At 42.4% G+C, this 13890-nt stretch overlaps 1 protein-coding gene across 1 annotated transcript; it reads right to left on the bottom strand.

Annotated features, from left to right (window-relative positions):
* Nucleotides 1-2911: 2911 nt before the first annotated feature.
* LOC102041604 (gap junction beta-6 protein) lies at nucleotides 2912-13625 on the bottom strand. Its single transcript, XM_005417695.2, has 2 exons — nucleotides 13543-13625; nucleotides 2912-4729 (listed from the first exon to the last, which is right to left on the bottom strand). The coding sequence occupies exon 2, from the start codon at nucleotides 4705-4707 to the stop codon at nucleotides 3916-3918; it is 792 nt and encodes a 263-aa protein (XP_005417752.1). The 5' UTR covers nucleotides 4708-4729; nucleotides 13543-13625; the 3' UTR covers nucleotides 2912-3915.
* Nucleotides 13626-13890: the final 265 nt, after the last annotated feature.

Below are 13890 nucleotides of genomic sequence, written 5' to 3'. Positions count from 1 at the left end.
GGGAATAGAGATAACAGTGGCAATAGAAAAACATAGCAGGCAGTTAGGAGCAGGGGTCTGCCTCATGTTGGCTGTGGCAGTGCTTCCCAGCACGTTCTTGCAGGGCAAGGGTGGCTGAGGCACTGGGCTGACACAACACACACCACAAAAAGGGCTGGGGAGCCAAAGTGACTCTAACCTGGCAGCAAAGAGCTCATGGCTGCAGCACCTGGCACAGGGGAGGCAACCTGAGTGTGCAAAAGGAGGAGAGTGAGTTCAGACTATCCCACAGCTGGTCTCGTTTGCTTTTAGATCTTTGGCATTCAAGGTTGCTGGGATGGGCCTAGGTCAATGGAAAAACAGAGTCAAAGTTGCAAGGGGGCTGGGCTGAGAGGGAGAGAGAAGGATGGAGCAGGCTGCTGGAGTCAAGGGCCATGGTGCATAACAGGAACAGAGTCCAGCAGCCAGTGCTGCTGCACTTGTAGGCAGTCAGAGCTCCTGCCTATTGAAAGGACAGCAAGACAAGAAGGTGGGAGGGGATGCACGGAATTTGCAAGAGAGCTTTTCCAGAGGCTCTGATTAATTGTTTGGCATCAAAACCAATCTAAGCAATCTCTGCCCCAGGCATAACAAAGGAGAAATCACAGGGTGGGGAACAGCAGCAGGGATGGGCAGACTGTTGAGCCAGCCTCCATCAGAGAAAACTGGCTGAACTACCATGGGAGGATGGTGGTGCCAGTACAGTATAACCCAGTCACTAGAGAGTTAGAGGGCTGGGGAGACCATCTCCCAGAGGGATGGTTGCAGGGCAGGAGCAAGGGCAAGCACAGAGAATGTCTGGGGGCAGGCATGCTTTGCAGTTCAGAACAGCCTCAGCCAGAAGGGAAAGGCACAGGAATTGGAAACCAAGAAAAACAGCTCAGCTTTTCCCAGCAGAAAGGGTTAACTTGACCCTACTAAACACAGCTGCCCCCTCTACTGAGGCCACAAAACGCAGCAGGCAGGGGGAAGCTGACTTGGAGAAATAAGTCACTAAAGCTGTCATTTTATCATGGTGCCATCTACTAGGAATAAGTTAAAGAGAGCACTGAAACTGTCAGGGACTTAACCTTGGCAGTAACAGAAATCAGGGATATTTCACAGGAGAGTGTTCATAATGAGGATTGTACATAGAATGAGAAATATTTCAGCCAAACACATCAGTCACAACTGGTCTTGTCTGCTGAGGTGGTCAATAGCTCAGTGCTAGTGAAGCCTTGGATCAGCTCTGGCTCTGATTTACAGCTGCACTTGGTGCAGATTCGATGGGACTTGCACATTTGTTCCCGACCCATCTGGCTGCCAGGACACCACAGCAACAGGGCAGTGTTGCCAGACTGCACCTTACCAGGTCCTGCTACCACACAGGAAATGTCCAGCCAACCCAAATCCATTTACAGCATGGCCACACACAGACTTGTGCTGGCCTACAAAGGACTGCAGACAACCAATTTCTTCATTGAAACTTTGCCCACTTAGCCAGGATGAAAAGAAAAACAGTCATGGAACTGACATTCTAGGAAAAAACCTAACTGCTGGAATAGAACTCACTGTTTGAAAACTTGTGAGCAGGAAAAGAAAAACCACAGAGAGAGCTATCATCATATCCCCATTTGGGATTTTACAGGCCTGCATTTATCATAGACCAAGAAAAACTACCCGTCTTCCATTTGAGGAAAACATATCTACCTCAAGGTGTTTCACAGGTTTATTGGCATGCAGCATAGGGCTATTTCAAATTGATCACTAAGGAGGTAAGACACGGTCAGGCATAATTATTAACTGATCTCCATTTGTATTGACAATATGGTATGTGATCCACAAATGTCCCACATGAAAGTCGAGTCTCAAGTTGTTCCATGAAACACAGTCCTGGAAGAGAAGTAGCTGTATCTTCACACCCTGGAACCACCACTCTGCTTGTGCACCTGGGCAGCCTGGGGAGTGATCCAGCAAGGTACAGCCTGAGCACCCACCTTCCTCACCCTAAGGGATCAGCTTCCTTAAATCTGCAGAGAGAATAATAAACACTAGTACACTATAGTTGTGTATACTTTTTCCTCAACCTTGCTGGTAGACACATTCAGAAGACTAGCAGCAATTTCTTTTCACAACAGTGATTAAAAAAGAACATATGCTGTGAAGGCAGGAAAGATCAGGAGTTTGCCAGTGGAAGAGAATAGATAAATGGCAGGGCTCAGCTCAGGCCCTCATGCAGGGACAGAGCTGACTCTAGGTATTTTCTCTCTCCTGTTGCTTGTGCCTCCTCCCTGTTAGGGTTTTACTAGTCATAAATGAAACAACCAACCCACTGAAGCCCTCTTACAGCATGGACACCTGGCCCTCCTTCAGGATGCATACAGAGCTGTGCTAGCACCTGTAAGAAGTGTGATACAACAGCATGAGGAAAAGGGCACTCTGCAATATCTGCTCCTAAGGATACCTGCTCTTTGTTCTCCACCTTGGAAGAATAGTTCCATTATAGAAAAATAGTGAGGCCAATCCATTTGTAAAATGACAACAAACAAACCAACCCCCAAAACTTAGTTCTACCAAGGTCAGTGCATCCATGGCAGTGATAAGTGGCCCAAAACAGGAAGCACACAAGACAATACAGCTGTTTTGCATTGCACCCACCTCTGACTTTCAGGTTCCCCTGCTTTCACAAGCACACCCCTCCCACAGCCACATACTGCCATGCACTCAGAGTTTCCTGTGTATCTCCATTAAAATATGGACAACAGAATTAGGGCATCAATACCCTGGATGGGAATGAGAGGTGCCTAGGGGTTATGTGCATTTTGGATGTAGAGTCTCTACTTGAAAAAGATTTTTGTAAGCTCCTACTTAAAATATCGCCTAGCATTCACATATAGACTCTCACTTCACTAAGAAAGGTTAAAGTGTTTGCCTTTTATTCAGAAGACTCGCTTCATTTCCAGGAATACTTTTCCATGTCCTTGAAACCAGACAGACTCTAGTCTCATAACAGCACCATCAGTCTACTACAAAAAAGCAAACAAATCAAAACCAAAAAAAATTCCACGATGTGATACAGTATAAAGAAACAGCTAATACATTAGAGAAAAAAACATCTACATAAACTTATGTAAGTTGCTATAAAACTGACAGTATGCAATTAAGAGATTGGTAAGACCACCAGGTCTGCTAGTTGTTTAAACAAGTCTACATAGGCTGTAACTATATTCTTGTGCTGTTTTTAGGCAGGAGTTTGCAGAACTCAGAATCTAGGTACCTCAGTTGTCCACACTGGCAGGTTTTCAAACACTTCCCCTACAGCCAGCAGTGTGTATGCAAGCGTCTCAAGCTACCTGCCCAGACTCAAGCAGCACTTGCAAAGCTGTGAAGGTGTATGTAGCCTATTGCTGTCTCCTCCCTATGAATATGGTATTACAGGGTTCATCTGCATATGCCTGGTTAAGAAATAAAACACAGTCAGTTGTGTACTATAACACCTTAAGTAACATGGAATCTTAGATTTTAGAAAAATAGTTTAATCATCAGTTCACAAGTAAAAACTATCACTATTACAAAACATCTTGCAATACTAGAATACCTAGCTTGGAAAGAGTTTTGTTCTTATTGCTGTTGCATTTAGTTTTCAGGAGCTGTGTCAGCATGAAGGTAGCAGTGGGCTTCCCACTTGTCATAGTCAGCTTGTAAGGGTAGTCACAGGAAAGTGTATCTTCCTATTTAATCCTCACACAATTTTCACGTGTTCAGGCTGCCCTGACTTTTCCCAGACATGTACCTACTCGACATCTGACACTACACATCAAAACCTCACCCAGCTTCGTTTCATACAACAAATTTCATTTGCAGCCTTTAAATAAAACATTCACTCCAAAAAGAGTGAACATCAGCACTGGCACCACCTTAGCTACTTGTAAACCCTATAACTGTGTTCTGGCAGCTATCAGATATTAACTCATTCATTTCATTTTGTTTGGTTTCTTCCTTATTCTCATGGTTGGGCTGCTGTTTCGAATTTCCAGCGTTTTTAGACCTTCTGAGGAAAAACTTTGCCAGTAAGTAACAAAATTCAGCCACATTTAAAAGAATGCAAATGCTGGACACAGCAATCATGAAAATAGTGAACACGGTCTTTTCAGTAGGTCGGGAAACAAAGCAGTCTACAGTGTTGGGGCAGGGCCAGGCATTACACTTCATTAAGCGAGGCATTCGGAACCCATCGTACATGAAATAAAATGCGTACATGAAGACAGCTTCAAAGACCAGTCTGAAAAAGATGCTGCTGGTGTATGTCCACCACAAGGGGCCCTCAATACGAAACCTCTGTTTCCTAATTTCTTCAATGTCCTTGAATTCACATTTCTGGTCTCCTTTTCTGAACTGCCTTTTCTTCTCATGCCTCCTGTAAGCCACATGCATGGCCACCAGCAGCGCAGGTGTGGAGACAAAGATCAGCTGCAGGGCCCAGAGTCTGATGTGAGAGATGGGGAAAAAGTGATCATAGCAAACATTTTTGCAGCCAGGCTGAAGTGTGTTGCAGACAAAGTCATCTTGTTCATCTCCCCAGACTGTCTCTGCAGCCACAACCAGGATCATGATACGGAAGATGAAGAGGACTGTGAGCCATATCTTCCCAATACTGGTGGAGTGCTTATTTACACCTCCCAAAATGGTATGCAGAGCTCCCCAATCCATTGTCTTGTTTCAATACTCAGACCTAAAACAAGACAAATAAATAAAACTAAGATTAATCAAGACAGGAAACAAATACCAGCAAGCATATGGTTTAAAATAAAGGCAATATCATAATTGCAGCACATTCACCGGCTGTGGTAACGCTTTGTTGACGCAGTGGGCTTACCTACAACTAGTCATACATGATAACTTAATCACATATCAGCAGGTAGTATTTCATACTGGATTACACACATGGCACCTAGGTGTATTTGCCAATGCCACATTAAGTAAGAAAGACAGATGGGAAAATGATGAACACAGCCTTAAATGAAAAGATACAACTTTTAGTAGCTTGATAACAGTAACAAAATTATAGAAGATATCAGCCAAAAGTAAGGTAGATGTTATGTTAAAAAACTACATGTTAGACAGCATTCCTATATAAATCAAAGCCAATTGGTTTATCCTTATCTTTAGAGTGTAAATAATGATTTGAGTACATTACTGCAATAAAGACAGACCTTAAGCAACTACTGCTGATGCTCTGCACCTTCCATGAGAAGGTCTAGATAACCTGCATTCATCAGTTTAAAAAGTGTGACTGCATTCTTAGTCAAAGCAAACTCCACAATAGCTTGAAGCAATGAAGGTAAAATCCTGGTCATTATCCATCTCGAGCTGGACATTTAAAATCAATGCTTAAGACTCATTCCAAAATTGCTTTTCTTTCCACTAACTACAAAAAGGGCCTAGGAAAAGTGGATAAGGACTCCTCCATTGTGAATGCATGTCAGGTTGGAGTTTTCTTCCTCTCATAACACAGACTTCATTAGTCCTAGATTAGGGGGGATATTTCAGGGGCTGGGAGAGTCCTATAGTCGAAATTTGAAGAGTTCAGACATGCTAGCAAGTAGCTCAGAGACTTTTTCAACAGAAGAAAATAGTTTCCAGCAGGTGAGTTTCAAAGTACTATGACTGTAATGAATTAGGGATGTCACCTTTTGGTCTCCTCAGGACCACCACAATTGTCTGAGTTTTTGCAGCTTTCACAAACAGCTTTCCACAGAGAGCATTCAGAGGCATTCCAGCCCATCTTCCCACACCCCTCCACTTCAGATAGATTTACAGAAAATTAGTTTGCAAACTACTGTGTATTCAAGAAACTGGCACTTCTTTTGCCTATCAGCCAGGACCCTGTAAGAGTGCTCATAGATCTCTTGATTTTGAAATTGCTCATGAAGGTTTTTATTTCACAACTTTGTTAATTTGTTTCTATCTCAGAGCACATATTTCTTTGGCATTTACAGCACAAGGCACCAATAAACAAAATCATCTTTTCAAAGTTGCTTTAAAAAGCAAAGGTCATCCTATCAATCACAAGATTTTCCTGACTGAGCTGGATCACACTGCATGAGGAAGAACATGATGACACTATTTTGTAGTTGTCTTCCACGTCACGCTCCCATTCTGAGTAATGTCAAAAACCTTCCTGGTTTACAGTGAGATACATATAATCAGTAGGCCACATGCATTGACTGAGTATCAGTCAAAGTACACAACAGCTCAGAGAAAATGAGGACATCTAATTGTTACGCAACACAATGGTATCTTTTCCTTGAGTTACTGGGATTTAAATGTAATCTCCCTTCACTAGTTCTATAAACTCAGATCCTGCTGGTTGACTGTGTAGGGTTATACTCCAGGAGGTGAAAACCAAGGTCAAGATCCAAGATCTCCTCCAGACTGGAGAGAACTTTTCCTGAGTCTCCTTCAGGATGTACAATCTGTATAGGTTATTTCCTCTTTATGTGACTGAAACCACACAAACAGATTTACCTTGCTATCCTACTAGGTTATTTTTTCCAAGAAGAAAGATTCTTTTTCCATGAGCATACAGTTACTCTCTAGAGAGTCTCTAGAGTTAACAACCCTATGAGGACAGAGGAAAGACCCTTAATACCAGAGATCCTTACTAAACATATCAGCTGGATTTTTTTTCTTTCCACTCCTTTTCTGTCATCTGATTGATGAAAATTCTTTCAGAATTTTCCTTTGCAATTATTGCATTGCTAAACAAAGGGACAGTTACAACTTTTTAGTGTTCTTGGTTACTATTACACACATATGGCAATTACAGTACTTATAGAATGACACTACAACTAAATACTATGACCAGAAATACTTATGAACATTTGAAAATAAATCCTGTAGAAGACTGGCACCAGGCAAACAGTGGTATTACACACATTATCCACCTATCCTGTAACTCCACCAGAATCCTTATTTTCTTCTCAGTCATTCCATCTTCTCCCTGCCTGTCAACCATCTTCTTAGAGTGAAAAGGTTGTGAAGTGAAACCTATATATCTGCTCCTCATAAGCTCAGTTTCTTAGCTTCACATCCCGCTGCACACCAGTAGGGCTGTCATGTTGTTATAACTTCACATGGATTTGTTTCCTCCTCCCTGTGCAGAAGGAGATTCAAAATACAAGTTCTCCAGTGTGTAGTTAGCTCAAGAAGCTCCCCAGTTCTGTTTTCTGCTAAGGTCACTCTACAGCTCACGTCCTGTGACTTTGTGGAGGTGCATTATAAAGCAGACAACTTGTCCATAAGTTCTTCCTAGGACTAGTATGTTTGGTTTGGTTTTTTCAAACCTAACCCATTTTATCAATATGCTTAACAGTACAGACCCACAGATCATCTGAAAAGGACAGCTACATTAAAAAGAAAAAAACCAACCAAACAAAAAAAAAAGGCAAAAAAAACCCCAAAAAACCAACAACAACAACAAAACCCCCAGGCCAACACTCCTCTTCATCTGACTTGCTCCATATTCCCTGACAGTATATTGTGCTTGTTAAGCCAAAAATCTGTGCTTCAAGTCTAGCAAAGACATGTCTGTATCTGGATCAAGAAAGAAGAAAAAAAGCCACCACACTTTGAAGAGGCAGTCTTTTGTCCAGTCTCCTGGTTACATCTCCTCTCCTTTCCAAAAAAGTCTGTCTTTCCTATCTGCCCAAACACTCCTCCCTTCACCCTTCCCACACACCTTACCAAATCTTCCAGCTGTCTCTTCAGCTCCTCCTGCCACCATTCATTGGTTCTTCCCACCGCTTGCTGAGCAAGTCACCAACCTTTGCCCCTTCTTGCCCCTCTCAGGCTTGTTTTGACATTGGTGGGGAGTCATATGACTTGTGGACTACTCCAGAGAGCTACAGGCACTGATCAGACACCAGTGAAGTCTCACTACCTTCGCCTTGAAATATTGTAGTGCCATATCCAGGCAGCCTGAATGCCATCCAAATACTTTGGCCACAGTGTTTCCTACTAGCTGGCTTTAAACAGTTCCCCTCAATGCAACTTAAGAGGATCCAGTAAAGGCCATTCAGACAGTGCCAAAGTGTCCTCCCCTCTCCAACAGACACAGTGATCCAAGCAGAATTTAAGTTAGCCAAGTATGGCCCTTCACACTACTAAAACCACCTGTACTGATGTGATGGCTCATTTACTCTTTACTCACTCAAAAGCTAGAACCTTGATCAAAGGTTTGATTATCTTTCTTTCAAATACTTGCTTTCCTTTTCACCAGCAAGTAAAATATTAACTGTCCTGCAGGCCAAAGGAGAAGAAAGCAGAAAAATGACATCCCTTTAATGGGTTGGTAAGTCCTATTTTAATAGGGCCAGTCCAGATACTATTTCTATGTGAGCAAATCCTGCCAAATGCTTACAGAAAGAATAGTATGTAGAGAGCCAAGGACTTACCTAGTTTGCTGGTACAGACTCTACAAGAACACGTTAAAGACATGAAAGCTTAGGTGAATTTTGGGGAAAAAATATTAAGTAGGAATGAGGATAGGGATTGGTTATAAAGGAAGAAACTGCAAAGAAAAGAAAACAGCTGAAGTTAGCAAGGTTGAGTAACTAAGCATTTAGAATAATTTCTAACAGGGGAGATGTTAAATGTTAAATTCTCCTTCACAAAAATTACAACTGGGCATGAAAATAAGCTTTTCCAAGTCTCCACATAGATACCTGTTCTACTACCAGCAGCACCTTCTGTTTCATTCAACAATTAGAGGACCACAGTGGGATATGGTTGTTACAGTTAAAAACAATGATAAAAGGTCACCAGGCTTGACTGAAAAGTTAAGTTACAAGGGAAATAGTTCTGCATGATCACACAACATAGCCACATAAGCAGGTGTTCATTTGGGGTTTGGTTTTTTTGTTGTTGGTTTGTCGGGTCTTTCCCTCCCCTGTAAGCTAGACAGCAGCAAGAGAAGAACTACAGCTCAATGCCTTCTGTAGTTCTACAGCTCATGGGCAGTATTTTGAGCTCTGTGCTGCCACGGCTATACTGCCTTCTATTTTAAAGCCAGCTCCTGTAAGCCTACGTGTGTGCACGGTGCACACACCCAGTGAAAAGCCCTGCAATTCACAACACAGAGGACAATCATCACTGAGCTCCCCTGTTTATGAGTACAGCCGGCTTGTTAACAGACACCATTTTCCTTTGTTAAAGACTGTTATACTGGAAATTCATTACTCAGCGGCTAAATCCGCAGCTAGACTACAGTGAAGATGTAAAAGCAACAGAAGATATGTCTCTATCATATGCATATATGGTGCTTGTGCTAAAGGATATTATCAAGCAAGAAAAAAAAAGTAGTCACAAGCAAGTGTGACAGTATCTACTTATGCTACAGGAACATCTAGGAGTCCTATTTAAGAAGAGGTCCACAGACCTCTAATTTATGCACAAATTCAGACTATGATTATACCCTTCTCACCTTCAGTTTGGACGCCAGTTTATTTACTGTACTGGATTTACACAGAAATTTAGAGGGTATTCACAATGACTCCACTTCCATCAGAATTTTAGTGTACAGTGTACCAGGAGTTACCAGTTTGGGGTGACTTTCCACCACTTTCAGCAGTGCCTTTGGATACTGATAAAAGATCAGCAGACTGCCAAGAAAAATGTCACTTTATCCCATGTGGGAATGTGTTAACCAAGATAATCTTTAAGCCAAAAAGCACTGGTGTCAAGTGTCCCTGCTTACCCCCCCAGCTGGGAACAAAGGCAACTCGCATACCCAAGAGAAGCAGTTTAATGCAGAACTGTTGCCACAGAAAAGCTTCAGAACATCTAAACTAACAGATGTAAAATCATTACCAAAATTATTTTATGACCCAACTTCACACAAGAAGTACTGTTGCATGTTGAGGTCCAACATGCATTCAAATGTGCTGCTAAGATAACTTTCCTTTCAGGTGTTGATCTCAACAGCTGCACTGGAGCAGGGGCTCATAGGGGGAGGTGATAACCAGCACCGAGGCGTCCTAGAGCTGCATAATGCTGTGTCATTACTCAGATTTGAAGCACACACTAGTCTGGGTTTCAGCAGTTTTGCATCACCCTGCCAACCTGGCATCTAGTTTACAGCAAGCACTTAATTGCCAGTGTGTAGATTTTGTTATTCCTATTGCTGAGCTAGTTTTGGTGCTGTACTACAAGAACAGCAGCACTGTCAAGGCTGAAGCAAGAAAGCTTCTAATAAATACAGATTAACATCTTCCAAAAGAGCACCCTTTCATTTCACCAAGAAAGGTGGGTACACAGGCTACAGCAATCACTTGCTAACTTGCTCAGACTTCCTACCTAATTTGCCAGTCTGCCCCATGCCTCAGTTTCCCAGACATTAAACTAGAGATAACAAAAGTCTCACCATCTCACAGGGCTGTTCTCCTGAAATGCTCCACTGCAATTACAAGCTTCACAGGTTCAATGGACCAAGACAGATAAGTAACAGCTCAAAGCTGGAAGCACCAAGCTTGAATTCAATCATCCAGGATATTTCTGACACCTGAAAAAGAATGCAGCTCCCTACATTGCTATAGCTTTAATGCAGAGTTCAAAATGCAAAAAGACAAAGCTTTGAACTTAGACCTTGGCAACTAAAATCCTTTAATAGGTAGCTTCCAGCTATTTTAATTTTACAGCAGTATATTAAAAACTTCAAGGAGTATGCAGCTGGAAGACTCTAGAATATCAACAACTCTACTTCTTTCCTAAAAAGCTGAAAGAGATCAAAGGAGCAGCCTACCAATCACAAAAGCCTGTGCAATTCTCTCTAGTAGCTCTTAAACTTTGTTCTGAACACCTATCTCCAGATCAGAGTGGAAACTGGAGAGGAGAAGAGCCACAACAGAGGGATTACAGTATATTTGATTTGACACAAGAACAGGCAAAGACTAATCAGGAACAGGAAACCTCTGACAGTTGCAGGTCTGAACACTGCAAGCATTGTTCTTTCCTTCTACTCAAGTTTAGGAAAACAGGAGGCATTCTTTGCTCTAATTAAACCCAGCATGAAATCCAGAGAAATCCAACAGATTAGGACCCAATTTGTATGTAGTTAAATGTTATTAAAAAATTATGCTACTTAAATATCAAGAGCATTTAAGGGTTCAGTTTCTGCCCACAATGACACCCTTATGACTGTCCCATATTCATGTCCTCACATAAGTTTTAAGTAATTTTCCAAGGATGCTTGGAAACATTCATACCTATTTCACTGGCCTGCAAGTGTAACTGGAGATTCCCATCCTCCAGAACATCTCTGCACAAAATTCATTCCACTCATACAAAACAGGAAATCAGAGGTCACACTTGAAGGCATAACAAGACAGCACAAGTCCTACTGGAGTTTAGCCTGTCTCAGCCATTTTCCCCTGTAAGCCTTTCCCTCAAAGCGTGCTTAAAGCTTCTTACTTTGGAAGAAAGCTGAATTCCCGAGGACTAGGTCTCCACTGATACAAGCATCCTATTTCCTATATATCTTAAAGAAAGCTTTAGAGATACTGCACCCCACTTCTGGTCATCAAAATAACTTTTTAATGTTACTTTTTCTTTTAAGCCTGTTAAATAATTCCTATTTCCATCCCCCTACACCTAGCCAGATGTCTACATTCCCTCTACAAGTCTCTCCTTTCCTCTAAAATTAACAAGCCTCTGTCTTCTTTCACATACAACTTAAACTTATAAACACGAACATTTTACAGTGCACTGTAGCTTTCCTTGAGCATGTATTTTGTTATTTCATTCATCAAGAGTAAAGTCCAAAGTAACTTTCCTTTTTAAACTCTATTACAGGAAGAAATGCAGGTGTACGATAAGGAATAGAATTAGTTTCAACATTCTTTTATCAACAGAGGATGTGCTTCTCTTTTTCTACATTCTTGCTGTTTTGATAGCATGTTATCTCACCTCATATATCATCACTTCAAGCTTTTCCTTACACAAACTGGTATTTAGCCAGGTTAGAGTCAGTTTTCCTTCCAGATACCTCCTCAGTCATCATTAAGTAAGAATTAAAATCAGCAAGGAACAGAACAAGGGAAAACATCAAAAGAAAAAAAACAGCTTCAACCCATGCTCCTATTTCACACAGTGTCTGGGACCACTGATTTAACTGGAAGTGTTCACAATACTCAACTTGTAAAAGCATCTTCTTTACCCACAAGTACCCATGGAGGTTATGCAGTGACCGTGACAAACTTGCACATTTAACTCAAAGTGCTATTATTTTTCCAGCTACTAAGATAGCCTGCTAGACATTTTTCAATGTACGATCAGTTTTTTTGCACAAAATAAATGAGGCTGCCCAAATAATCTACTTGGGTTGCGCATCAAGAGACACAAAACAGCAAAACTGTCAGAGGCCTAGCTTCAGCAAATTGAGAGAACTGACCCTGTCAGGACAGAATCAATTTCTCCAGAGAAGTATGCTAATTCATGGGGTTTCACGGTCCCATTTTTAAGCTCTGAGATACATAATCCTACCAATTATGAGACTGACAGTTCTGGGGACTATCTGAGGTCGCCTAGAAACACTGACACATGCAGTACAGATGTAACCTCATGGCTCTGGAAATGAGCTGAAAAGCCTGCCTGGAAATTTACATTGCAATGCCTAGTTCACACACGGACATACCAACTTCTTCCAGGCTGAGGCTCGTCTCACCATTGCCTTGCTCTCTAAGGCAGATCTAACCCAATCGCACACACATCCTCTTGCCTACTGTTTTTTCTCTGGGGCTCCTCAAAGGATGTGTCTGGCAAACAGGGTTTTCAGGCTAAGCACTGGAGGCCAAGAAACGTTAAAAATTACATAACTCCTTTAACAAAATTAAGGATGAAAATATATTTGATTCTGCTTTTGACTCAGTGTACACACATACGCTGTGGTGATCCCAAACCAAATCTGGACCCAAACCCTCAGTATTTCATACAGGATGCAGCCATTAATCACCAAAGTTATAAAACCTGGGTTTAAAAGACCATTCTTAAAACAAAAGGCCACCTCCTTCCTGCAACACTGTCTGCTGTCTCAAGAGTATTTTCAGGCCACATGGTGAAAACTAATGGCATACAAGACAAGGAAATAATTTCTCTGTTGAGAACAGGGGAGAGATTCTTCAACAACAAAGACTGTGAAAGTAACACCCAATCTAGGAAAGCCCGATGACGGAAAAGCCAGTCATGCCCAAAACATGCCCAGCTCCTAGCGAGCGCCAGGCACTAAGCAAGCACGCCTGCCCTTACTCCAGCACGGCCTTCATGTTTTATTTAAGGTTCTAAGTACTCATTCTTTGTGCGATCTTATCCAGCCCCGATATTCAGAAATACATTTATTTCTGACTCACACCGCATTTCCTACTCCCCCTGTAATTCTAAGGAATGTTTCCAGCGTGTGATCAGACACTCACAGGACCTGTCAGTTTTACTGATGCAAGCTGTTTACCTTCCCGCAGCTCTCTTAACATCTGTAGGCGTGTCGCAAATTACCTGTAATTGCAGGAACCTTGATTTTGCTTGGTGTCGTAGCTGGTCGTACGTACTTCACATAACGCGCTCACAGAGAGCTGCTGGGAGGTGAATAAAGATTTCGCCCTAAGTTAAACGCGTAACCAACAGAGACACGAGCATTCCCCACCAAAACTGCTCGCGGGCTTTGAGCACTCCCCGTCACGCTCAAGCTGGGGACGGGAAGTGGAGAGGGCCCATGTCGAGCAGGGGAAATCCTGCTGGGGCAGGGTGAATCCTGCCGGAGCAGCGTGGGCAGCACACACGGCGGCTCCGCGCCCGGCCCCACCGCTCCCTCCCGGGCGGGCAGCGCCACCAGAGCTCCCGGCG

The sequence above is a fragment of the Geospiza fortis genome, unplaced genomic scaffold (assembly GCF_000277835.1).
Source record: "Geospiza fortis unplaced genomic scaffold, GeoFor_1.0 scaffold16, whole genome shotgun sequence".
NCBI lineage: Eukaryota > Metazoa > Chordata > Aves > Passeriformes > Thraupidae > Geospiza > Geospiza fortis.
This window is presented reverse-complemented; position numbering and strand designations above follow the sequence as displayed.

Bases quoted from the DNA above. Each gene is read 5' to 3' on its own strand.
- LOC102041604 (XM_005417695.2), bottom strand. From the start codon at position 4,707: ATGGATTGGGGAGCTCTGCATACCATTTTGGGAGGTGTAAATAAGCAC.